This window comes from Pinus tabuliformis, chromosome 7 (assembly GCF_031772625.1).
Source record: "Pinus tabuliformis cultivar Carrire ecotype Pingquan chromosome 7, CPIR1, whole genome shotgun sequence".
Taxonomy (NCBI): domain Eukaryota; kingdom Viridiplantae; phylum Streptophyta; class Pinopsida; order Pinales; family Pinaceae; genus Pinus; species Pinus tabuliformis.
Window position 1 is genome coordinate 575,361,591 of NC_142293.1, and position 26,701 is coordinate 575,388,291.

The 26,701-nt window shown below is 37.4% G+C and overlaps 1 protein-coding gene across 1 annotated transcript in view; it reads right to left on the minus strand.

The window, feature by feature from the left end:
• Positions 1-3,927: 3,927 nt before the first annotated feature.
• The window catches only part of LOC149248730 (nuclear localized protein), a 113,649-nt gene continuing 90,875 nt past the window's right edge, over positions 3,928-26,701 (minus strand). Inside the window, exons 6-7 of the mRNA XM_089458537.1 lie at positions 5,072-5,150; positions 3,928-4,942 (exon numbers count right to left, since the gene is read on the minus strand). Of these exons, the coding sequence (XP_089314663.1) occupies positions 4,308-4,942; positions 5,072-5,150 (714 nt within the window). The 3' untranslated portion in view covers positions 3,928-4,307. The remainder of the gene's footprint in view (positions 4,943-5,071; positions 5,151-26,701) is intronic.

The following is a 26,701-nucleotide window of genomic DNA, read 5'->3' on the forward strand; positions in this document are numbered from 1 at the left end:
GTGTCAAAGGGAGGACGATAACCCTCCAAAACCCTAGACCCTCCAGTTGATAACATGTTTCTCGTAACAGTTTTTATGCTTCAGTGGTATCAATGTTACAATGAGGACCCACTTATAAATACCTAAGCAAGGGTCCTGTCGTGATTGTGCATGTCTTTTAGACATGTCTTTTCACTTAACTTAATAACTATTTAACATAATCAATATTCCATTATTTAATATTGATATGTATTTTATTTATTTATTTGTTATGAATTATATTCATAACACAGAGCTTTAGCAGCGCAGTGGCTTCAGAGGACAGCGTAGGACTAGCAACAATCAAGATTTCAGCGCCGGGGTGTATCCACTAGATACTTGTCCAGCTTTGGGTGTTTTCATTTGCTTCTCTTAGCAACTAAGTTGCAGTACAGATGCAGTGTTAGCAGTGGCAGTGCTAGCAGCATAGCAGATGTAGCATTTGAGAAGTTGTAGTACATATGTAGCATTGGCAGTGTCAAAGCCAACAGTACAGTAGCAGCAACAGCACAGTAGTTGGTGGACAGCATGTCAGACATCAACAGCCCAGAAGACGATGCTTCAGAGTCAGAGCAATATGCAATAGCAGTGTGTTGCTAGAACACATTCCTCACTAAGAGGGAGTGTTGATTTGGGGTAGCATCGGATGTGCTCTAAGCCTCAAATTTTGCAAGGAGGCTTGGGCACATGTATTCCAAAGAACCCAGAAAGCATTTTGGGAAAATCCACCCATAAGTGATTTTATTAAAATAATTAATATTTTTAATGGGGTTCCTAAGTCTAAACTTAGGAAAATTAAAATATTACTAGGTATTAATCTATTCATAGGTGAAACTTCTAGAAAAAAATGCAGATCAAGCCAAAACAATCTAAGCCTTTGATCAAGAGTTAATATAGGTCGTTGGTTGTCCTACAGAAAGATATAAGAAGGGGCTTGAGGGTCATTTGGAAAACACACTGAGAGATCAAGGAAATCAATTTTTGAAGTGAGAAGTTTTCAAAAGGAAAATCCACTGAGGAGATTTCTTGCAGCAGAGGGGCATTGAGAATCCGAAAGAAGGAATTTCTAGAGAGTACAAGGCAGAGAGAGAACAGAAAGATGTCCAGAGGAAGGCTAACATTGGCCCACACAGTGCTGACATAGAGGCAGTGCAGTCCTTGAGGGGAAGTCGAGTTTCCTGCTAAGGGAAGTTGAGTTTCAGCTGTCGGAAGCCGGGGTGCGAGGCCGGGAGGCAGAAGTTCAATTTTATCGGCCAGCAAAGGATCCGGAAGAGGGGCATCGTAATACCCAGGAGGGGTGACGCAGAAACAACCGAGAGTGACGCAATTCTGCGCAGAGGCCACATAGAGGGTGACGCAGAGCCCCCAGTTCAACAAGATCAGTCACTGATTCTCTAGTTACAGGGTGAAATCATTTCACCAATCTTTTGTTCAGTATTCTCTTTGTATCAGATTGCTAGTTGAGAATCATAGAATTGTACTCAGATTTTCTCCTGCATAATAATAAAACCTTCAGAGTTGTTGCGCCGATTTTCCCGCATTGGGTTTTTCCAAGAACATTTGTCCAAAAATAGCAATGTCTTATGTGTTTGTATTTCCTTGCTTAGTTTCTATTTTTCAGAATCATATTTAATTTGTTGTAGGTTGCTTCAGTGATTTACTTCAATATTTCATAAATAAATCTGAAATAAGTTTGTAATGTAATTTACAATCTAGGAGAAGTAGATTCAGTTGGTTGCAGTAGGATTCCTGGGATTGTTAGATCTAGGAATTTTCACATACACTTGTTGAGGAGAGTTGACCTTGAGATGATTGTGCATAATTGATGACCCCCTCACCTTCATCTAGGACCTAGGACGATACCCTCCAAAGCTAAGATGTTTCCTTGAGAGCAAATGTGCCCCAGACATGATAGGACACCCCCAAATTGGCATTGCACATACTTGATGGATATCGCCCTATTTTTTAGGATATTTGAACATGAGAACCTTTGGATGGGATGGTACATTGTTTTCATTGATGATGTCACACCCTAACACTATGACATCCCCTTCATGACGCTTGATTGATGCAATGGGCACATTTGAGAATGGTGTTTGGGTGAGGAAGCTTTGTATGTCGATTGGACATGCATTTGATGAGAGATATACCTTTGGGATGAGATGCACCCCATGGGTCAATCCATTGCACTTTTGATGGAGAGATGCATCTTTCAGAGGAGGCGTCACCATTAGAGGACACTTGGATTAATTGAGGCATAATTACATGATTTATCATTTTCACCAAAGTTTTGTTGATGTTTCACTGCTCTAAAATTTCCTTATACAAAATTTCATCATGTTTCTCTTAAGAAACCTAGTTTTAACTTTATCCTTTTGAATATCCAAAGAAGATAGAAGGACGACAAGGATAAAGGTGTGAGGAACAAAAGTTTGTCTTCTCCATTCTATTCGAATCCACTTCCATCTTTTTTCTTCCATGGAACTCTACTCTGAAACTCCATTAGCCCTTGATTGAGAAAGGCACTAGTCTTATCTCTTGTGCCAATCACTTAAAATAAATAAAACACTTCATGTTTTTATTATTTTTTCTGAGATATATTAGGGTTAGGTTACAGCGAAATCATTTATTTTCAGCATCATTTGCCTCGGATATTATTGTCGAAGAGTTAGAACTTGTATGCACTTATTTCGAAAAATAAAAATATCATTTTACATACAATTTTCAGCCATAAATTAGGGCTGACGTCTAGGGTTTTCTTGTTGTTATAAGTGTTGTCCACCAAGGAAAAGTGTTGTAAATTTTTCCCTTGTTTACTCATTTATTAGCTCAAATTTTTCACTTGTTTATCATAGATTTTGGGATATTTTCTTCTTCTTGTAAAATATTTGCATGATATAAATTGTTGATTGAACCCTAGTTCATAACAGCAAAGTGTAATTTCTTGACAGTGTGTGCTTGGAAACCTATTTGAGCTTCTATCGGTCAAACTGAAGAACTCTCTAGATTTAGCCATAAGGACCTTAGAACTCACTCTCTTGAAATTATACATTAAATCACCCAAAACCCTAATCATTCCATATTTATCCTTGGGTGAGTCTTGTTGTACCTTTTGGGTCATTTATACTAAGTCTATTTGGGTTACTTGATCCCCAAGATCTAATGGGAGAGTCTCCCTTGTGGGGATTGTTGGACATTGGGCTCAACGCTCCCCGTGTGTTTTGCGACATGGACTACCTGCCTCACGTGGATCCTAACTCTGACAACTGTAGTGAAAACTAACACCTATGGGTTTTGGTCTAACGGCAATCGTGATTCCAACAAGTGGTATCAGAGCAATAGGTCTCGAGTTCAAAACTCACCCGGCTGGCACTAGGGGGGAGATTGTTGGACATTGGGTTCAGTGCTCCCCGTGTCTTTGGCGGCATGGACTAACCACCTCTCATGGATCCTAACTCTGGCGATTGTAGTGGAGACTAACACCTGCAGATTTTGGTCTAACAGCAATCATGATTCCAACAGGGATTGTATCCAACTACAAAAACGAGGGGAGTACTTCATGAGGTGACAGTGGTAACTCTCCCATTGTTGCACTTAATCTAGGTTGCTTAGTGAAGCAAGGGTGCTAGATTTTGCAGTAACAGTCCCAAACAGTCAACAGAACTGTTAAGTATTGTTGTTGTTTTAATGTATTCAAAGGTTAAGGAGACTTTTACACAGTTGAATAAATGTTAAATTCTGTTGTGCTAAATTGCAATCCAACAAGAAATGGATCTGGTTTTTCTAAATGCCATATAGATAATATTTTATATCAAAAAAGCATGCTTCATAGTTGTAATATTTTCTGAGAAGTCTGGATTTTTCTTACCCAGTTTACAAATTACCTGACGGGTGCATAAACAGCCAATGAAATACAAAACACTTGTAATAAGTTGTTAATTACAACTCAGTTCAAAAATAACCTTTCTGAAATTACTTTTTAGCCTGGAATTAGTTCATCTCCATCTGTGCCCTCCGTAAACTTCTATTCAGGTGATTAAAGGACAATGCTACTATTAATAATCAGTAAAAGCCAGTTGTTTAGTTAGAAACGGCAAAGTTAGGAGGACATATAGTGATCTCCCCCTTTATATTTCCTTAAGAACCAAACAATATGATCATGTAACTGTGAAAATTATATTAGATACCACATATAGAGAGGTGGCATCTAAGTAAAATCCTTGCCAAATAACTATCTTGAAGGATACCGTAGACAGGATAATACTTTCATATAATTTCCAGTCAAAATTCTAGCCAAATAAATCAAGCTGGTCAGCCATTAGCATTTCAACTTCATCATCCCAGTCTATTGTTACAGATAAAGATGCCTTCTTGTTACAGTAAACCTCAGCATTCTGCGATGCAAAAGATGTTCCTCCTTTCAGACCTTGCTCCCTACTTGCTGATCCCAAGATACTGTTGTTAAGAGGAATTCTACTTGAAATATTTTGTTTGCAATTTACTTCTGAGTCATCCCCCAGTTGAGTAGCTTTTGTCCCCTCCGAGTTTTTATTAATGGGGTCAGAAAATGGTTGATGAAATCCATTTCTGTGACTATTAATTGCATTCTTATCAAGGAATCTGCTATGTGTATCATGTGCCTCAATCTTCTCTGGGCTAATTCTACCAGAAATAAAGTTTCTGCGTGTCAATGCTGGTTCTAAGTCATCTCTCTGTTGAGACACATTCGCCCCTTCCCAATCTTTATTAATGGAAACAGAGTGAGATTTACGAAAAGCAGAATTCTGATCATTGGTTGGATTTCTATCACTTAAACTGTTATGCATATGATTTATTGTCGTTTTGGTTTTTGGGTTCACAAAGTTGTTCTTGGATGGAGATCTATCGTTTGATACTCCTACTGTTCCATCCTCCATGAACATCTCTGCAATGGAAAAGATAAACAACTATTAGAAGCCTATAGCATGTATGCCTCTTCAAATACTGGATTTCCATTTTGATGACTTCCAAAAAGAAATTAGTAAAATAAAAAATTTGACTATAGACAACTTGCCTGTGTTAAAAGTTCTCCATTTTTCACTAAATGAAGCACCCTTTTGCCTCTCAGGTTGGAAACTTCCCTTTTTGAAAACCTGCCAGCATTTTCATAAACATGTACACACTTTTGTTAACACATAAAATATGTACCTTAAAGTACAATCTGTAATTTGTATTATTTACAGGAGCTAGATCAGTGGTGGCTTGAAGGAGAGTTAGAGCTCACTGGTAACAAGATTTTCCAGGCCTTGTAGTTATTATCTTGCTAGATATTAATAGTTCGATTAGGTACCAGTCTGGCCGAGTTCTTGCTTGTTGTACAATACAGCTAGAGTTGACTGTGGAAGTCACATTCAGGAGAGACTAAGTTGGTGAGATTTTAAAAGTTTTAAGAAAAGGCCACAACCAGTACAGGTATGAAACTATGTTCACCAAGGTTTGAGGAACAGACTGGAAAAGGGGGATCAGTTTTGAGGACATACAGAGACCTGCCCAAATTTGATGACAAGATACCCAATAAAACATGCATACATCATGAAATATACATCCATACAGTGAACTATAAATAATTAATTTCCTTGCAACACCCATTAAAACAATTGAATTGATTAATGGTGAAAGATCGAAACTTTGAAACAATAAACTTCAAACAAGTGAAACATTTTTCTTATTGGTAAGCAAAATGAATCCCGGGTAGATTGATGGCTACGTTGTTATTTTCTAGCTTCAAACGAAAGCTTTTGACTTTATTTCTTTGATAACATTATACCATTTTTTTCAATAAGAAAAAACCATCATACTTTCATTAATAAAAAAAATAGATACATTTTCTAATGTTTAATTTTTCATGCCCTTGCATCTATGAACCACACAAATTGTTTCTCAAAAAAAAAAAAAAAAAAAAAAATTGACATCTAAGTCTATAATTATACAAACTATTCAGAAATTATGTGTCATCTAACAGTGAACTGTCTGCTATAACATTCTCTTCACAACAATTAAACTGTGGGTGATCTTAAAGATCTTCATGATGAAAGATATAACAAAACTGATTCAAACAAACAAAAACTTGTCAGATTCTATAGAAACCGTCAGAGAGTCCATTATATATCTATACTCCCTTAACTGAAGAGGAATCCACTGTCAAAAGCTGTGTAGTAGATCTTTCCTGGCAAGCTACTACATCCCTTCTTTGATAGGAGATCTACCACATGGTTCTGCTCTCTATAGACGTGATTAAAGTCAACCTCTGGAAAGTCCTCATCAAAGTTCTAATTCGTTACATACAAAATGTGAGGGATGGCGGCCCAAATTTTGACCTCAGGTGTACCCAGTCCAGGATCACCTTAGAGTCACTGAACACTGCTAAATCCTCAATTGCTAGCAAATTTGCACATAGAAGAGGCCCCCAAAGTGCAATAAGCTCAGTTCTATTATTTGTCCCTGCACCACTGTACCAACTGAAATGCCCCTTTGACAACATTGTACCTACAAAAGTTTTTTCATATTTCTGCACAAAATTGCATGTTTTGTCTTGTTCTTACCTCCTGCTCTATTCTATCTATCTTTTCCTTTGCTTTCATTTCTTCATCGCCACTTGCAACTATGCATGCTCAAAACTCATTTCTCCCATCTCTCTTGTCCAATCAGTCCTTGAGTGCACTTCAATTTCCTCCACTTCCTTCTCTTCTTGCATTTTCATTCCACTGGTTGTCCTTTGCTTCATTTTCCTCTACATCTTTGTCTTTTGGGTTTTTCTCATGCACTTACCTATCTTGTCATTTCTTTTCTCATTGTTTTCCCTCTCAAGGTCCTATGTAGCAAAGTTGCTCCCTTCTTCGGGTCTTCTCTCCCTATTTCATATAGTTTGTGTAAGCCTTCCCTTCCCTCAAAATGTTTTATAATCTTCTCCCTGTTTGATTCTTATCTTTCCTCAAGATGCTCTATATTCTTTATCTTTTTTGTGTCTTTCTTCTTTTCAAATTTTAACCTCCTATGGCTCCTTGGGTCTTTATTCCTTCTTGTATTACACCGTCCTTCTAGACTCATCTTCCCTGCATGTCTTTATTAGTATCATTTATCTGTCGCTTGTCTTGGCTTTGGATGTCAACTCATCCTATCCACTCAATCTCTTGGTCTAAACTTGTTCAACTGGCATCCCACTTTCCACTCTTCATGGCATTGAAGTAGGAAATTTTTGCTTCCCACGACTTAAACAATGCTTTACCTCACTACTTTATTGGTTTCCACCCAATTGATACATGCATCTATCTATACATGACTTAGATATCCCCATAAACATAACAATTTTCACCCTTGCTTCTTGAGCAATTGCCAATTCCAACGTGTAATGTCCCCATTTTTAGTTTCCTCTATAGTACAGCCAGGATGGATTTCCAGGGGACCCAACGGCCAAGTCACGGAGCAAGGTTATATCATCAGGGGTCCCAAAGGAGTTTTGAAGACTTTTATGGGGTCTAAGGATGTTCGCTTGATCTATTCCATCATCAGGATCAATTCCACACAACTTGTTTTTGGTTTCGTTGCATTATGATAATTCCCGTAAAATGGGGTTATTATTCAAGAGGAATATTTGATGGAACACCTTGGTATATTAGCTTGTTGGAACCGGAACGAGAAGATCTAAGGATGGGATGTTGAGAATTGACTTCCAGTGGCCAGAGAAAGTATGGTGGGCGATTTACCATTTTCCCATATTAAAAGTGACTTTAATTAGTCACTTAATTAATAAAAGAAAAGGGGAAAAAATAATTAAGGGGAAAAGGCCAAAAGTGACTCAAGTAAAATAAAAATAAATTAAAAGTCACTTAAAATGAAGTCAAGGAGGAGCTTATAGAATAATAATAAAATAATAAAATAAAACACTTCTAGAAGATTGGAGATCTATCTATCTGACCTTTAAAAGGAGCAACAAGAGATCATTTGGGACATCCTAGTTTGGTTGCTTATTTGTTATAGAGGTTTGGAGAACAGAGTTCCCAGCTTCAACAAGCCCCGGGACGAAAACCCTTGGGGTTCCATTATGTGTGTTGGACAAAACCCCAGCACTCCTTGAGGAGACTTCATCCAGAAGTCTCATAGAGGTTCAGTGTTGTCAGCAGATTGGAGTGGGGATCACACAGATCTCTAAATTGAGCGTCATTTTCAGTTGCAGTTTTGGAGGCCAGATTGAAGGATGCAACAGATATTTCTGGAGGTTGCATTTGTTATGTCTCAGCTATTTTCCAGTTTGTATTGGCATGCAAAACCTTATTACAGTTAATATAATAAAGTTGAGTGTATTTCCATTCTTCATGTTATTGAGTTGCAGCACTTTCATTTGTTTCGGGGTTTATTGATCTAATTGGGGCAACAATTATCATGTTTAATTCTGCAAATTTGTATGGAGCTCTAGATGGAATTCATAAAATAAATTTGGCAACATAAAATTCCTGGTAATTTTGCTGAAAGTAGAAAAAGGGATATCACACAACGCTAGTTCTTGACATACTTTGTGCTCCAAATGCTCTACCCTAAGATACCATTGTCGACGATGTTATAAAAATTGGTTACATGCTCTTTCAACATTTTATTAAACCTTAAATCAACGATTTTCCTGTAACATGTCCCTCCTTGTTCCAAGAACGTCATCCCCATTCTTCCCTGAATTTGACCAACTCTGCCATTGCATATCATGCTAATGACCTAGTCCTTTGCTTATCTTCTGCAACTATTCTCACCTATGTGACTTCTGCTTCAAAAAATTTGCAGTTTACAACCAAATGTCCCTTTATCAGATTCACATTGGTTTATGTTCATGGTCCATTCCACAATTTTGAACATCGTTTTCTCAACTCTAATCCTTGGGGCTACAAATTTGTCATTGGCTCATGTTGATTCAACTTGTTTTTGGTTGGACCATGGTCAGTCCCTTTGACTTCATCTCAAGTTTCATTCGTCCTAAATAGGATTAAAGGGTCTTCAATGGGCTTATATAAGGACTCATGGTTTTATGGGAACCTTGGTTATATAGGCATGATCACTAGTGTAAGGGTCTATCTAGCCCCTGTCGAGTGCCCATATGGCTTTCCACATGGTTATGACTATATAGTTTCTATGTCGCCTTGGCTTTGGTGTCATATCCTTCAAATATTTCTTAGACATGGCAGCATCACAGTTATTGATATTTTCGCCCTTCCCAACGCAGTTCACATCTCCCAATGCAAAGTGGTCCCATAAGACAAAAAACAACAAGGTGTCATATTGCAAAGCTCAATGAGAGGATGACATGCCACATTGAATTTCTCCATTTGGATGAGGCATTCTCAAGATATGGTTGGTCAAAGCCAGTCAACAGGGATGTGCAACTTTCCAAGGGAAAATCAGGTGGAGTATTGCAGTGTTTTGGACATGCATTGTGTCCAAAGTTATCTACTCAGTGGGAGGAATAAAACACATGGCTCATAACTTCTTGTTCCTCAAGGGTGTTGGACATCCCCAATTTCACCATGATTTAGGGGGTTTGACCGAGCTTATTAGGCAACACCTTGCACTTTTGGAGTTGACTAAACATATCATGTAATATCCCTTTCAGAATATTTGGCTAAAATAACAATGATTTTATTTCGGCAAAATTATCCTAGAAATACATGCAGAAAATGCCTTAAATTTATGACAATTTTTGCCAACAATATTTTAGATTTGCGATATAGCCCAGAAAATACACAATACTAACACTACGACAAATTCATGAAAATATTGTAACACGATAAATAACTGGAAATGTTACAAGAAAATAAAACACGAGGAAAATGCAGCTAACCTCGGTTTTATTATATTAGCCATAAATAAAAGTGCATGGCAATACAAAATAGCTAGAAATAGATGAGATTACAAGAGTCTTGAACAACTACTACAAACTAGATCTAGCCTCAAAATATATTTGCTACAACATTGGATCTAGCATCCCAAAATGGAACTGTAAGCAATAAGCGCTCCTCTGAATTCTGAATGAATTCACCAAGGGATGGCATGAGTTTTCGTCCATTCTCACCAAATCACCCAAGGGTTTCCATCCTGGGGCCATGGAAGCTGAGAACTAGGTTCTCCAAACCTCACCGAAGACAAATACACAAATCCAGGATGTCCCAAATGATTTTCTTCCCCTCCTTTTATAGATCTGATGGATCCCTCCCAACCTTCTAAAAGCACTTTATTTTATTATTTTATTTCCCACCCAAGAAGCTTCTCCTCTTACTCTTATCCTAGGTGACTTTTATTTTTATCTTTTTTTAGTCACTTGGTATCTTCCTCAATTAAGCATTTCACCTTTTTATTTAATTAAGAGACTAATTAAAGTCACTTTTAATATGGGAAAATGGAAAATTTGCCTCTATGATCCCTCAAGCCACTGAAAGTCACTTTTCACCATCCCATTCTATATATCTCTTCGTTTTGGTTCCAATGAGCTATTACACTAAGGTGTTTCATCAAATATTCTTCCAAAAATGACACCTTAAGCATATTTAATTAAGATATGCTCAATAATAACCCCATTTTACGGGAATTGTCGAAATGCAACGGAACCAAGAATAAATTGAGCGGAATTGGTTGTGACTATGAGATGTTAGGAGTGATCCCCGTCAAACCCCATAGAAGTCCTCCAAAACCCTCCAGACCCACTAATAATGAAATCTTGCTCCCATGACCAAGCTATCACCAACTCTGGAAATCCATCCTAGTAGCATCATAAGGGAAACTTCTGAAATTTTAATTTTGTTGTAGTTATTGGTTATTATTCTCCTATCTATTTAGATTTTTTGTCTTCAACAAAATACTTGTGGCAAATACTGAATAAAACACTATTGCAACTTCACAGAAAAATAATTAACCACAAAAACTGAGAAAATTGTGCGCACACACACAAATAATGAACACTAGTATTCTCAAACAAATGTCACTGGAAAACCCCCGAAGGGAAAACCATTTATGCAAATGAGGGTTTTCATTATTAAATTCTTCAGCAAAAACGTTCCAACTAGTCATAAAATGGCAAACCTATGGAAAATTATTTGAATCACTTTTGCAAGTCTCCCTGACCTCCTGGAAGCAATTCGTCCCACCAAAACAAATTCGACCTCCCTCTGAAGCTTGTTCTAGCTCACACGTGCGACCTGGCAAATAAAGTCAGCCCTCCTGGCAACTCGCACTGGCTGGGAAAATCAACTCAACCTCCACTGGAAAATTTCGACTTCTACTAGCAAATCAATCCTCCTATGCAAACCGATCTCTCCTGCAAATTTTCCTTTCTATGGAATTCCATCCTCTCTCAGCAATTCACATTGCCTGCTAGGGTAATTTACACCCCCTGCTAGAGAAATTCACACCACTCGAGAATCGGCCTCTCTCTACAGAGAAATCGATCTCCACCTCTTCTTAGAAATCACTATGAAGAATCTCTCTGTTAATCTCTGTTGAAATCGTTGTTGTTGGTGTCCCTACATTGCCCCTTCACCCTTGCTATCACTGCAACTATGTGTCTAGATGTGTTCTCCAAATGCCCATTGATTCCCTCTTAAAATCTCTCGTTGGCGAATAAATGGCCATGATCTAAACACAATCCATGGCTAAGATCATCTTGACCCCATCAAGTGACTTTTCCGAAAGCCTCTAAAGGAAAATTGATTTACCTCAATTAATGGTTAATTAAGTTATTTCCCTAAGTTAGACCTAGGAAAATTAACTACCGCTTAATTAAATCTAATGAAGGCCTTTTCTCACGAAAGCTTTTTTGGGTATTGGAGAAAATGTGTTCCCTAGTTGTATAGATGCAATCTGAGATTGGAACCCATGTCCAAGCTACACAAACTAACACTCCCTCTTAGTGAGGACGTTGTTTTGCATAACACCCCACTTGTCTCTAAAAAAATGAACCTCGCCTTCCCTAAAGCCTTCATCAAAATATCTGCTACCTGCTCATTTGTAGGTATATGTCGTAATTTGACAATCTTGTGTTGCACACAATCCCTGATGAAATGTTACCTGATGTCTATATGCTTGGACCTGTTGTAAAACACCAATTTCTCTGACAACCTGATGCAACTCTGATTGTCGCAGTGTATCACCGTTGTCTTTATCCTCTGACCAAACAAGCCTACTAGCAGCGTCCAAAGCCATATAGCCTCGCATGTAGCCATGCTCGCTGCTATGTACTCTACCTCTGTTGAACTCAATGCCACGAACTCTTGATTCCTACTATACCAAGAAAAAACTCCTTATCCAATGTTGAAGTAGCACCCTAAAGTGATATTTTGATCCATTGTGTTCCCTGCCTAGTTTGCATCTGTATAGCCCACCAACCTTACACCATCACCTCAAGCATATATGACCCCATACTCGACTGTGCCACACATATACCTCAGCACATGTTTTGCAGTCGGCCAACGCACTCTCTTTGGCTCCACCATGAATTGACCGAGAGAGTTTCTTGCATAGGATATGTTTGGCCTGGTGTTGACCATATACATGAGAGAGCTTATCAATTGCCTGTACAAAGTGGGGTCCACATCCTTCTCCCTAGATGTATCTATTTTCCTCCAATTAGTGATCTGGGAGTAGACATGCCTCTGCAATCCTCCATCGCGAATCTCCTTAGGATCTCGATTCAGTATTTCCCTTGACCAAGGAAAATCTCGCCATTTGTTTGCCATACTAACATGCCTAGAAAATAGTGCATGTGCCCCAAATCCTTCATCTCGAACTCAGCTGCAAGATCCCTCTTGCACTCCTCGATGAGCCTCAATGAACTTGTCAAGAACAAGTTGTCCACATATAGGAAGAAAATGAGAACATCTCCCCCAACCACCAAGTAGTAGAGGTTTGAATCTGCCTCACTTTTCACAAAGCCCATGCCCTGCAAGTATCTGTCGATGTACTCATACCATGCCCTAGGAGCCTACTTGAGCTCGTACAACACTCTCTTCAACCTGCACACATGGGTCTCTTGTTGTGTGCCACAAAGCCCTTTGATTGTTCTATGTACACCTCCTCCTCCAATTCAACATTCGAGAATGTCATCTTGACATTCATCTGATGTATCTGCCATCCCATCAATGTTGCTAATGAGATCACAGCTCGTATAGAATTGTACCTGGCCACAGGAGCAAAGGTCCCCTCATAGTCAATTCCCTCCTTCTGAGAGAACCCCTTGGCCACAAACCTAGCTTTGTTTTTATTGTTGTTTCCATCTACACCATGCTTGATCTTATAAATCTAGTATGATCCAACCATCGCTGTATTTGTCGGTCTCAATACAACCACCCATACATCATTTTGCATGACTGAGGAATACCCCTCAAACATTGTGTTATGCAACCAGCTCACAAATAGAAGAAAAGATAGATCAACGACTTAGAATTAGCCTCTTCGAGGGGGCAACCTCATTTACGTTACATAAATGAACAATCCTTGGATGATACAAATGATAAGACCTCTTTGGTATATATAGGAGTCTAAGAGGTCACAATATAATCAGAGCCTACATACCAATAATAATGTAAGGTTATAACAATAACAATAGTGGGCTTCTATGGGGCACAATAATAACAACATGGGGGATACATGGTCACAACAATAACAATAGGGGTCTACACTAACAATAACAATTAGGGCATACACTAGTATTATAGGGACCTAACATGCCCTTCTCCTTCAAAAAAGTGTTGTATTCAACGCTTGAGTAGTTCTGGATGCTTTTGTATAAAATTCTCATCCTCCCATGTGGAATCTTCAGCGAGCTCTTCCACTTAATGAGATGTTTTGAAATTAATTGATTCTATAGTTGTCGAGTTCTTGTTTCCGTGACTGTTTCAGGCTCAAATACGATTTTTATTTCTTCGTCAAGTTCTAGCAACACTGTATGAACTGGGAGCTTGTCACCGATAACCTTCTTTAAGCATGAAACAAGGAAAACTAGGTGTACTCGGGAAGATGCAAGTAGGTCCAATTTGTATGCCATAGTACAAATCTTTTGCAACACCTTGTAAGGACCATAATACTTGCGTGATAGTTTATTATCCTTCTTAGCTTGCTTGAGGGACATTTGTTTGTATGGTTGTAGCCGTAAAAACACCCAATCACCTACATTAAAATTTCTTTCATTGTGATGCTAACATGCTTGTTATTTCATTCGATTTTGTCCCAAAGTGAGCTTATCCTTTAAGAGTTGGAGAACTTGTTGTTGATGCTCAATGTGATCTTCCACTGCTTGAACCTTGGAATTTTCTCTTAAAGATGATGTCATGGATGGTGGATGATATCCATAAAGTGCCATAAATGGGATCATTTTAGTTGCAGTATGGAAGGAAGTGTTATACCACCATTCAGCTAGAGGTAACCACTTGACCAATTGTGTTTGTTTGTTAGATACAAAGAAACAAAGATATCCTTCCAAACATTTGTCCACTATCTTAGTTTGTCTGTCAGATTGAGGATGATAAGATGAGCTATGAGATAACTGAATACAAAGACAAGAAAATAATTCCATCCAAAAATTTCCAGTGAAAATGGGATCTCTGCCACTTCCAATATTCTTTGGGTTTCCATGTAGCTTTTGAATTGTTTCCATAAATGCAGTAGCAACTGTAATGGCTTTAAAAGGATGAGGTAATGCATAAAAGTGTGCATACTTGGTAAGTCTATCAACTACCACCATGATGACACTCTTTCCTTCAGACTTGGGTAAACATGTGAGAAAATCCATTGAGATCTCCTCCCAATGCTGACTTGGAATTGCTAAAGGTTGTAACAGACTCGGGATCTTAATTGTCTCAAATTTATTTTGTCGGCAAACAGAACATTTTGCCACAAACTTTTGAATATCAGATTAAGGTCATCCCAAAAAAATTCCTTCTTGACCCTGTCATTAGTTTTTAAAATTCTAGAGTACCCTCCTAAGGGGGAGGTGTACAATTCCAAAATAATCTTTTTTCTTGAGTTGGGAATTCTTACAAAGATATAAGCGATCTTTGTACCATAATGAATCATTTTTCCAGCTAAATGTATCAGATGTACTAGGATCTTGCTGCAACTTTTGAATAAGTGTCCACACCTCTTCGTCATTCTTCCATTCATCCCTTGCTTCGATTATCCAATCAGATTGGATAATAGAAATGGAAAAAAGCAATGCTTCCACATCCTCGTCCTTTCTTGAGAGTGCATCTACAACAACATTCTGCTTCCTTTTTTTGTAGATGATTTCAAAGTCATAACCCAACATCTTTGTGACCCATTTTTGTTGCTCTTCTGAAGATAATCTTTGTTCCAATAAGTATTTAAGACTATCATGATATGCTTTTACCTTGAAGTGTCTTCCCCTTAGGTAAGGTCTCCATTGCTTTAATAAAAGTAGTATTGCCAACATTTTCTTTTCATAAATAGGTTTGTGTAAATACTTTCTTTTGATTGGACGACTTTCAAAAGCAATGGCTCTTCCTTCTTGCATTAAAACAACACCAATTCCATTTCTTGAGGCATCACATTCCACAATAAAGGTTTTTGTGAAGTCTAACATATAGCTAAGACTGGTGCTTGGAACAGCCTCTTTAAGATGTTCAAAGGCCTTAGTTGCTTCTGGAGTCCAAGAAAATGCATCTTTCTTCAGTAATGTTGTTAGAGGTGCTGCTATTCTCCCATAATTCTTAACAAACTTGCGATAATACCCTTTCAACCCGAGAAATCCTTGAAGATGCTTTATGGTTGTGGAGATTTTCCATTCCTTAATGGCATTAATTTTGTTAGGGTCTACCTTAACACCCTCATGAGATACAATATGACCTAAATATTCCACCTCATGTACTCCAAAGAAACATTTGGAGATTTTTGCATATAATTGTTTCTCCTCCAATAGTTTGAGTACCCTTTCAACCCGAGAAATGCCCGAAGATGCTTTATGGTTGTGGGGATTTTCCATTCCTTAATGGCTTTAATTTTGTTAGGGTCTACCTTAACACCCTCATGAGATACAATATGACCCAAATATTCCACCTCATGTACTCCAAAGAAACATTTGGAGGTTTTTGCATATAATTGTTTCTCCTCCAATAGTTTGAGCACCCTGTCAACATGTTGAACATGATCCTTCCAAGACTTGGTGTAAATTAGTATATCATCAAAAAATACTAACACATTTTTTCTAAAGAAGGGTCTGAAAATGGAATTCATCAAACCTTGAAATGTGGATAATACCCTTTCAACCCGAGAAATGCCCGAAGATGCTTTATGGTTGTGGAGATTTTCCATTCCTTAATGGCTTTAATTTTGTTAAGGTCTACCTTAACACCCTCATGAGATACAATATGACCCAAATATTCCACCTCTTGTACTCCAAAGAAACATTTGGAGGTTTTTGCATATAATTGTTTCTCCTCCAATAGTTTGAGCACCCTGTCAACATGTTGAACATGATCCTTCCAAGACTTGTTGTAAATTAGTATAACATCAAAAAATACTAACACATTTTTTCTAAAGAAGGGTTTGAAAATTGAATTCATCAAACCTTGAAATGTGGAAGGTGCATTAGTAAGGCCAAAAGGCATGACCAAAAATTCATAATGACCCTCATGAGTTCTGAATGTTGTTTTCGGAATGTCTTCAGTCTTCATTCTAATTTGATGATATCTTGAACGAAGATCCATCTTGGTGAAGTAAATTGTTCCATGTAATTCATCCAACAATTCATCAATGACAGGAATGGGAAATTAACTTTAATAGTGAGCTTGATGAGCTCCCTATAATCCGGAGACATACGCCATGATCTATCTTTCTTGTGCACCAATACTACTGGAGCAGAGAGAACTTTGACTAGGTTGAATTATACCAGCCTCTAGCATTTCTGTAACCATACGTTCAATTTCACTCTTTTGGGCATAGGGATATCTGTAAGGTTAGGAACAATCCATGGAATCAAATGAATAGCATGTTCATGATCACGAATAGGTGAGAGGCCTTTGGGAGTCTCAAATACCTTGGAATGATTGTCCAAGACATATTGGAGATATGGAGAAAAAATGATTTCGATGTTTAAACCTCTAGTGAGCATAATTATGCAATTACACCTTGTTTTTCTTTCTTCAAAAGCTTTGTCATGCCATTAGAGTTGATTATTTTTCCTGGTTTCCTTGTGATACCCCTTAATTCAACTTCCTTTCCTTCCAAACTAAATTTCAAGAAAAGTTCTTGAAAATTAAAAGTTATCGTCCCTAAAGATTGTAACCATTGGACTCCTAGTACAACATCAGCACCACTCATTGGTCTGGAAAGCATTGGACTATTCAATACATATTCCCCCATGGTTAGTTTGATATTATGGCACTTTCCAAAGCAATTTATAGCTCCTCCATTTGCAACCATCACTTGACACTCTGGTGCTAGATATAGGAAGCAATTCAATTCCTTATATATCTTACAATGAATAAAATTATGGGTACTACCTGAATCAATTAACACTATTACCTTTTTCTTCTTGATATATCCTTCTATCTTGAGAGTTGGAGTGGTAGTTCCAACCAATGCATTACAAGATATGGTTGGATTCATTTCTTCTTTCTCTGGCGTTGCTTCCTGGTGTATATCCTCCTCTTTTGATGTTTCTTGTTCGTTTTCTTCCTCCTCTTCACAATCTATGTAGAATAATTTCTTCTCAACACACTTATGACCTTTAGTGTATTTGCTATCACAATTGTAATAAATCCCTTTTGCTCTTTTTTCCTCCAATTGTTGTGGCGTCAAACTTGTAAGTTGTGGAAGGCTAGGAGCAGCAACACTTCCATCTTCATAGTTGAGTGGTAGACTTCCTTGTTGCCATAATTTTGCTTTCAAATTTTCTCGCCACCCTAAAAGCCTTCTCTAATGAATTAGGTTCCCAAAGGAGAACCTCAATCCTATGCTCCTCTAGAATATCAGTTACCCTGATATTCAATTTTTGGAAATCCTCAACGTGCTCCTCCATTGAACCCTTTTGTTTGAGATTTATTAATTGGCTAAAGAAGGTGGTGCTCTTTGTATCCTCGTAGTGTGCTATCATTTCCTCCATAAAATTGACCAACTAACAAGTCGTTTACGAAAACAAAGCCATTGATACTAGACAAACTGATTGGGTTCAAAATATAAAGATGCAATATGTACCTTTTGTGAAGGTTGCACATCATGTAGATTGAAATATTGCTCCATCTGTAGTATCCATGTTACTGGATCCTTGCCATCAAACTTTCTCATATCAATCTTTGGAATGTGGTTGGTCTTCAAACCAAAGTTAGAGCCTCTGAAATCATGATTAACATTCATTTTGTTCTCATCTTGAGTTTCATGAAATACCTTGTCGCCATTAGGAAACATTTCTTGTAACAACATTGTCAAAGCTTCCTTCAAACCTTCCATTTCTGTTTTTAAGCCATCCTTCAAGCCTTCCATTTTTGTTTCTAAAATATACTTTAAGCCTTCCATGTCCCTTTTTAATTTTCATTCTAAATCATCCATGTTAACATTAATCATCGCTTCCAATTCATTTTTGGTTACTCTTTGTGAGAGTGAAATTTGTTGCACTTGATCTCGTAATTTTGATATATCATGTTGCATTTATTCATCTTCTTTGTGCGTCATAGAAGTGCTCTCTAGTTGCTTACTAGGTGTCTCCATTTTTTTGTTTCGAGGCATTCTGGAATCAAACAATGATTTTATGCGTCATTATGCCCTTTGAATCACTTCAAACCGATTTTTCAAACAAAAGTTATACAAAATTTTAAAAATACACACATTTTTCTTTTTTTTTGTGAGCTCGACATCGAAATTGCTTTATCTTTGTAATTTCGGATCTCCAAGGTCTGAAATTTCGTTGTGTGGTAGTCCTTTGAGTCTTCTTTCCAACCCCACAAGTTAGCCCGAAATTGGATTCTTCAAGAAAGACTTATGCCCAACCTCCCACGATAACCTGATTATAGACTGGTTCAATAGAGTGAACTTGTACGTAGCGCCATGTGTCATTGTTTCGACCTTCGACCCTTAAAATGATATACAAAAAACTTAAGTATGTGTACTTTAAGTCACAGCTTATGAAATTCAAATCTGATACTCGGAAAGAAAGTTATGACGATTTTCCCTATGTCACTTGTTTGAGATGGAATTCTAAAGCCTACAAAAACCCTAACTTCCTCAGATCATATCTCTAAAAATATAGTGAAACAATATCTTAAATTCGTACACGAAGTTCATTAATATTTCGGCTCCACGTGGTTGCAATTTCAGCTTCTGAAGCCTCATAGAAAAAAAGTTATAGCGAAAATGCCAAGATGACCTGTTTGAATAAGCGAAACCCTAGAATCCAAAGCTCTGATACCAAATGTTATGCAACCAACTCACAAAATAGAAGAAAAGATAGATCAACGACTTAGAAATTAGCCTCTTCAAGGAGGCAACCTCCTTTACATTACATAAATGAACAATTATTGGATGATACAAATGATAAGACCTCCTTGGTATATATAGGAGTCTAAGGGGTCACAATATAATCAGAGTCTACATAACAATAATAATGTAAAGGTACAACAATAAGAATAGTGGGCTTCTATGGGGCACAACAATAACAACATGGGAGATACATGGGCACAACAATAATAAATAGAAAGCTACATTAACAATAAGGGGAATACACTAGTATTATAGGGACCTACCACATTGCATCTTGCCACACCTGCTCTTGTGCAACCTCCTCATAACAAGAAGGCTCGCTATCTAATAACTGACTGACTAATGCCATGTGGCCAGTGTACCTTTTCGTTGTCTCCGCTCTCCCTTGCCCATCCTAAGAGTCCCCACAAACTCCTGAGCATCTTTGAGTGTCTATTGAACCTCTTGGTTCCTCTTGCCAATAGTGGAGTTAGGAATATCCACCTCCATATCCTCCTGATCTACTGCATCTGCTGCCTTATGCTGAGAAGTCTTAGGAGCACTAGCACCTAAACTTGTGCTCGTATTGGTTATTGTACTCATGCTCTGCGGCTACCCTTGATTTTGTTGCTAAACCTTGGGAGCTTATGGTGGTTGCTCACTATGATCTTCAGTTGTTGGCAACTCTCTAGACCACCTATATGCCTTGTTCTCCATGAACTTGACATCCCGCCTGACCATAATCCTCCTGGCCCCTGGGATGAAGATCACATATGCCTTCGAGGTTTTGTTGTAGCCAACAAAGTAACCTCACTCAGCTGTCTAATCCAACTTCAAATGTCTCCCCTGGAATGTGACAGTATGTTAGATAGCCAAATATATTGAAATGATTGATAGGTCCTCTCAGTTGAGAAATCTAGGGCAGCTAGATTAGGTGATTTCTCTTATTTTGATAACTGCTTGTGATGTATTTTTACTTTTACTTGATTTGCTTCTTGTTTCACTTGATTATTATTAGTATTCTTATCATCAAACAGCGACCAAACAACAAAGAACAATGAGACGAGGACACAAGATATCAGCAATCAACCAAGGCCAAAACTCTCCAACTGAGAGGAAAACCCACAAGAATTCTTCTCTTCTTATAGATCTTCAATTGACGAATTCCAAGAATTAGACCCTTGACCAAGACTACTCCAAGACCAAGTCAACCTTCCTTCTTGATTTACACAGCTTCCAACAACAAACTTCGACCTTCCAGCAACTTCGACCCCCAGCAACAATTTATGCAACTTCGACCTAGTAGATTCACAGCTTCGACCTTGATGCAGATTCACGGCTTCGACCTAGAAGCAGCTTCACAACTTCAACCTAGAAGCAGCTTCACAGCTTCGACCTTGCAGCTTCGATGCAACTTAATAATTTCGTCTTGTCCAGTAACTATAGAAACCCTAACAAAAAAACAAACAAACAAAAAGAGACAGAGAGACCCAAAACTTCGATCGTGTTCTTCTTCTTCTTCTTCATCCTTTTCCCAACTTCTATCTTGAGGAGATCAAACTTGCTTGATAGTATGTCCAAATGAGGTCGAGTTCCTTCTTATATATAGGCTTTTGAGGGGTATGAATTGTTTTCTTTAGGCTGACTTGTCCATTCATGTAGGCTGACTTGATCTTTGTTCCATGACGAGGTCTTGGAGGACATTTTGACTCTACTTTGACTCAAATAAATTTTCTTTACAATATGTAACATGCTCAAATGGATCTTCAATACATGACAATGACTCAATTGACTTTATGAAAAAACCTAGAAGCACTCAATGGGTGCTTGACCTAAAAATAAAATTCACTTGACCATGAAACTCATGCCTTAATAATAACAATAATAAATTTATTTTTCTCTTTTCATTAAATACATAAAATCATGATTACATATGTCATTATGAAGACAGAACCCCGTTACATATTTCAACAATCTCTTCTTCTTCTCTCCTTTCAAAATGTATTTGAATCAAAAGAAAAAATTATTTTTATCACATCCCATTTGGACATTTGAAAGAAAGAAAATTGAATTTTTAAATATAATTTTGTATCCAAGTTGATCAACTTGGTCGTCCAAAAGTCAAGTTGGCTCAGCACTTAGATGCACCTTTTCAGATGAGGAAACAACTATATATTGGCACCATTACTCCACCATTTGGCAACAAAATCGCATCTTTTTTGTGGAGGAAAAATTTCTGATATGTTTGAGGCACTTATATTCTATGGTATGCGAGTTATTTGAGGCACTTATCTTTTGTGCTATGCAAGTTATTTTAGGCACTTATATTCTGTGGTATGCAAGTTATTTGAGGCACTATCTTTTGTGGTATGCAAAGCTATCTGAGGCACGTAATTCTTGTGGACTGTAGTTGGGCTATAAGCCGAATTTCGGCCCTGTTGTCGCTCAAATTATATAGGCACTGCGACAATGACTCAAGTTCAGGGGTTGTCACTCTGATCTTTGACCTCTCCATTCTAGTTATCTCCCAATAGCATGCTATGGGGGTTGGTCCCTATGGAAATGTGAAGATAAAAGACGAGTTGGCAACCAACAAGTGCTAGAGACACGATTGCATGGCCGAGCTACTTGGTTAGTTTTAGCAAGACCTAAAGATGAATTGTGAGACCAATGCCTTACGGAGTCAACTTCTTTCTTATTACCAATTAAATTCCAAGTAATTGGATGGACAATCATTGCTTAGATGAATGGCTATCCTATATGAAGTGCAGATCCTACGAGCTAGGTGAAATGCAAAATCTTGGTTGATTTTAAGTTAATTGCCTATTCTAAGTATAACCTTCCTCTTAAATGTTTTATAACTAGTCTCAAGAGTAGGTTGTGGGATGGAAGCGAACGGGAAGCAAGAAAACGCTTGATTAATGATACCTCCCCCTGTGTTCCAACCACCTGATGCCTCCGGAGCTGTAGAGGCTGTGGCTCTGCGACTACAAGGTCACCGTGTTAACCACTAAAGAGGGTCTAAGTTCCTCAAGCTAAATTGAGAAAGGGTGGCCCTAAATATCTATCAACCAAGCTTATGCTTGGCGGTAAGTTATTAATGCAACAGGATTTAGAATGCAATGCAAGATGGATTGTGTGATTCTTAAGGTAAGATTGTTTAAGTTACTTAAGTACTTAATTATGACTTGATCTTAAGTTATACCACCAAGTACTTATCAATGAGATCACAATCTTAACCACAAGAAAATGTGCCAAGTTACCAAGTGCCAAATAGATATCCACAATATACAATTATTCAACAATTACAGGATGTGCTCAAATCCTGTAATAACTTGTTCAATGATAATTGGAGCACTTAGAATAATTTGATCAATGCTTAACAAGATACCAACAATTATTAACACAAAATTATCAATGCTCTTGCTCCAATTAGAAGCTTTCAAGATACTTCAAAGAGATAAATGCCAATAATACTCAATCATTCAAGATATGCTGATTAGATTAAAACACTCAATACCAATGATCCTTTATGCAAGATGCCAAAGATCACTAGAGACAATTAGAAACCTTTCAAGATATTTAAATGGTGATTCCTCAACAAAATTATTGCTTCAACAATTAGTCTCCTTTATGTAATTAGATTTCAAGTTAAGGGCTTCTCAAAATATGCCAATATAAGATAACCATTCACAATTAGATACCAATGTTCATTGAGCTCTTAGATTCGTTCACTTAGACAACCAGGACTGCTAGATTATGTAATTTAGGGAGTGAACCAATTAGTGCAAAATTGACAAGATTATGAGTAAACTCACAAAGGACAACAAGTGTTAGTTTTCTTATCCAATATTATCAATGTCAACAAGCACATTAGATAATGAAAACAAAAATTTTCTCACAACAAGGCATGAATTATTGAAAACACTTCAAGTTACTTATGATATTTAGTGACATAAATGAGCAATTATAATAGCAGTGAGATAATCATGAAAACAATGAGCTACCAATGAGTTTTTTCTTATGCCAAATGCATTAAACAATCCCAAATCACTTACTTCCTTAAGAACACTTCAAATGAAAATGTAAACCATGAAAATTTACTTATGTCACTGTTAAGATCAGATTCGATTATGTTATGACAGTCAGCAATACATCAATGAGAACTAGTCAATTAAAAGCTACCCAATTTATGCAACAATTAGCTAGTGAACTCTAGGTAACTTTTAAATTATTTGAGGGCATTAAAATTTAAATTTTACCATTGTTATGAATGTATTCAGAGAGTTGTAGCAAACAGTGAGAGAAAATAGGGTTTATAGATCAAACCCTTGGCCTCTAGGCCTAGAAGAAACTTGTCCACTTGCCCAAATTTCCTTCAACACCTGCAAACACAACTTTTCACCAACTTCTCTGCAAAACCTTCAACTATTAGTTCAAAAATCAAAATGATCAAACAGAGATGAATGCAGGCAAAAGGAGGGCTAAGAATAGGGCTAGAAGCCAAGACAAGGCTACACCAAACCTTATGAGGCTCACGGCTAAAGGGAAAGGCCTTGAAGGCTTGTGTTAAGGCGAGAGGAGCCAATAGAGCTACGGCTAGGACTGCGGAAGCCTTAGAGGAAAGTCGAGGGGAGGAAAAGGAGGATGATGGCCAAACAGAGGAGAATGAGGGCAGTCGAGGAGGAGAGGAAGGAGAGAAAGCCAAGGGGAAGGGAAAAAGGGTTGGAAGGAAGGGCAACGGAGAAGAAGGAGGCCTTTTCAGGCTGGCAGCAGGGAGAATAAGGGAGGTTGAGTGACCTAGAGGCCACAGCTAAGCATACCAAGGCTCAAAAACACCACGGCAAGGGATCCAAAGGCAAGTCGAGGCCTTTCGAGATCTACGGCTAGCCCTAGGAGGCTAGAGAAGCCTTATGTTGGGGCCTAGAAAGGTAGACGTCTAAGGAAAAGGAGGACGTTGGGCCTAGGAGGCCTGAAAAAATTGAAACCCTTCCCAGAAAAATTATTTTGCTTCATATCTTCAATTTCACTGCAAATTCTTCAACAACTGGCCTTGCAAAAATTTCAGAGATTAGCTCTAATCCAACTAACTTCCTTGGAGCTCACCTGCACAAATAAATTTACAAGTGCCCAAAACTCCAATATATACAAAATTTCAAAAAATCCCAGATTCCCAAACCCCAGCTGCAAACAAGGGTTAAAAAGATAAAACTTATTTACCAAAATTTGTATACAAAATAGATTCACAAATTATACAAATATACAACGCTCGAAAGGAATTTTTGGAGAATAGAATTTCTATAGACCTTGATAATGGCTAGATGTATTTTGAAAGATAAATGTTAAACCACAACCTTAGCGAAGTTAGAAAATCACATAAAATATTCAGAAAATCCAAGCATGGTTAGTTTATGGCCACAGTTCGTGAACTTGGAGCCCAAGGGTCGAGGAACCTACAAACTCTATATATCTTCTCAAAATGAAACCGTTAGAACATACAATGAATTGGATCACCTAAGATAAGCCCAAAACTTACCAATAGAATGTTCCTATCATCTACAAATGAAATAACGAATTAATTAATATTTGAAATACAATATAGGAATGCACATACCCAACACATACCACAAATCAGTGAGACAAAGACACCATAAACTGCACCCAAAAGTCTTTTATTATGTTGATCAAAATATTCCCAGCAAAACAGTGGCTTTACACCATATTTTACAAAGTTACATCAGATCAGAATTCAAAATCAAGATGAAACTAGAAGCAAAATGTCTTCTATCTATATAAAGAAATTCCTCCAAGCGGAAAATAAGGGCTAGTTGGCTTGATCTCCATCAAAATAATCTTGACTATCGATGAATCTTTGATGATATTTTAATCTTTGACGTCAAAAATATTTATTTTAGAGGAATTTGAGAGATTAAACCATTCTTTATTAGCTCAAAAATAATTATTTTGAGCTAATTTCCTCAAAAATTGACTTTGACTTAACCACCAAGGTCCAAGAGTCCAATTTTCCTTGAAATATCCAATATTCCTTTGGTGGGAGACCTCCCAAAACTAATTTCTTTTAAACCCAGAAATTTTTCCATTTGGAGAATTTAATTTCCCTAACATTTTAATTTTTGACTTAAATTAATTAATTTTTTGGCTAAAGATTTGATTATAATTTTGCCAGAAAAATAATTAATTGACACTTGAGGGGATTAATTATTTTTCCACCCGCAAATATTTTAGCCATGATATCTAAATATGAGGGACCATGCACTAAAATATATTTTACATGAGATTTTACAAATTTAACCCACAAAAGGGGAATACCCATTCATTATAGACCCTTAAAATACACACCCAATTCTGCGACACAATATGATCTAGTAGACCACGTGATTTGTAATAAAATAATTTAACCAATTAGCTTAAATTATTCGCAAATCACTTTTACAAAAGACTCGACTAAAACATTAAGACTCATCTAAGACTTCGACGATAAATTCCACCCTAGCTTTGGGGTGAGGTTGGAGGGAAAAACTTTGTCAATCATTCATGTTTAGAAACAAAAATGAATCAGTGAGACGAAAAACCTCCTAGGATGAAATTCACCATCAAAATAAAAGGCTTACCCAGGTTGTTACACAAATACATGATCTTACTAGCATCATTTACATTACAAACTTGCAGAATGGGTTTACAACGACGTAAGAAGTATTGGATGATGATTCTGAACTTTGAAAATTTTCCTTCAAGCTTTCGGAACCTGCTTCCTTAGAATGTTGAAAAAAATGGGTGCAATATCTGGCTCCATATGGGGACACATTGTTTGCATGAAGTAACATGAGAATCCCAGAATCTTGTATCCACGAAAACATAAGTCCACCAAATAGATATCCATTCAAAATTGAAATCATCATGCATACATATAATATCGGCTAGAATAGAAAAATATACTCTAACAAACTCAAATATAGAGATACGAAACATAAGTGCGTAAAATAAAACTAACTAATGACATAAATGAAAAAAAATGAGTAGGGTTAGAGATACTATACAAAAGATGTCCCATGGCATCAGATGTCATTGGTGTGGCACAATCTGAAACATTTGCTCGCTGATAGGCAAGTCAATAGGTTGTTTATCAGAACAGCCAAGATCTAATCCTGATCAATGGATTAGATCACTTTGACTCCATCAATAGAAG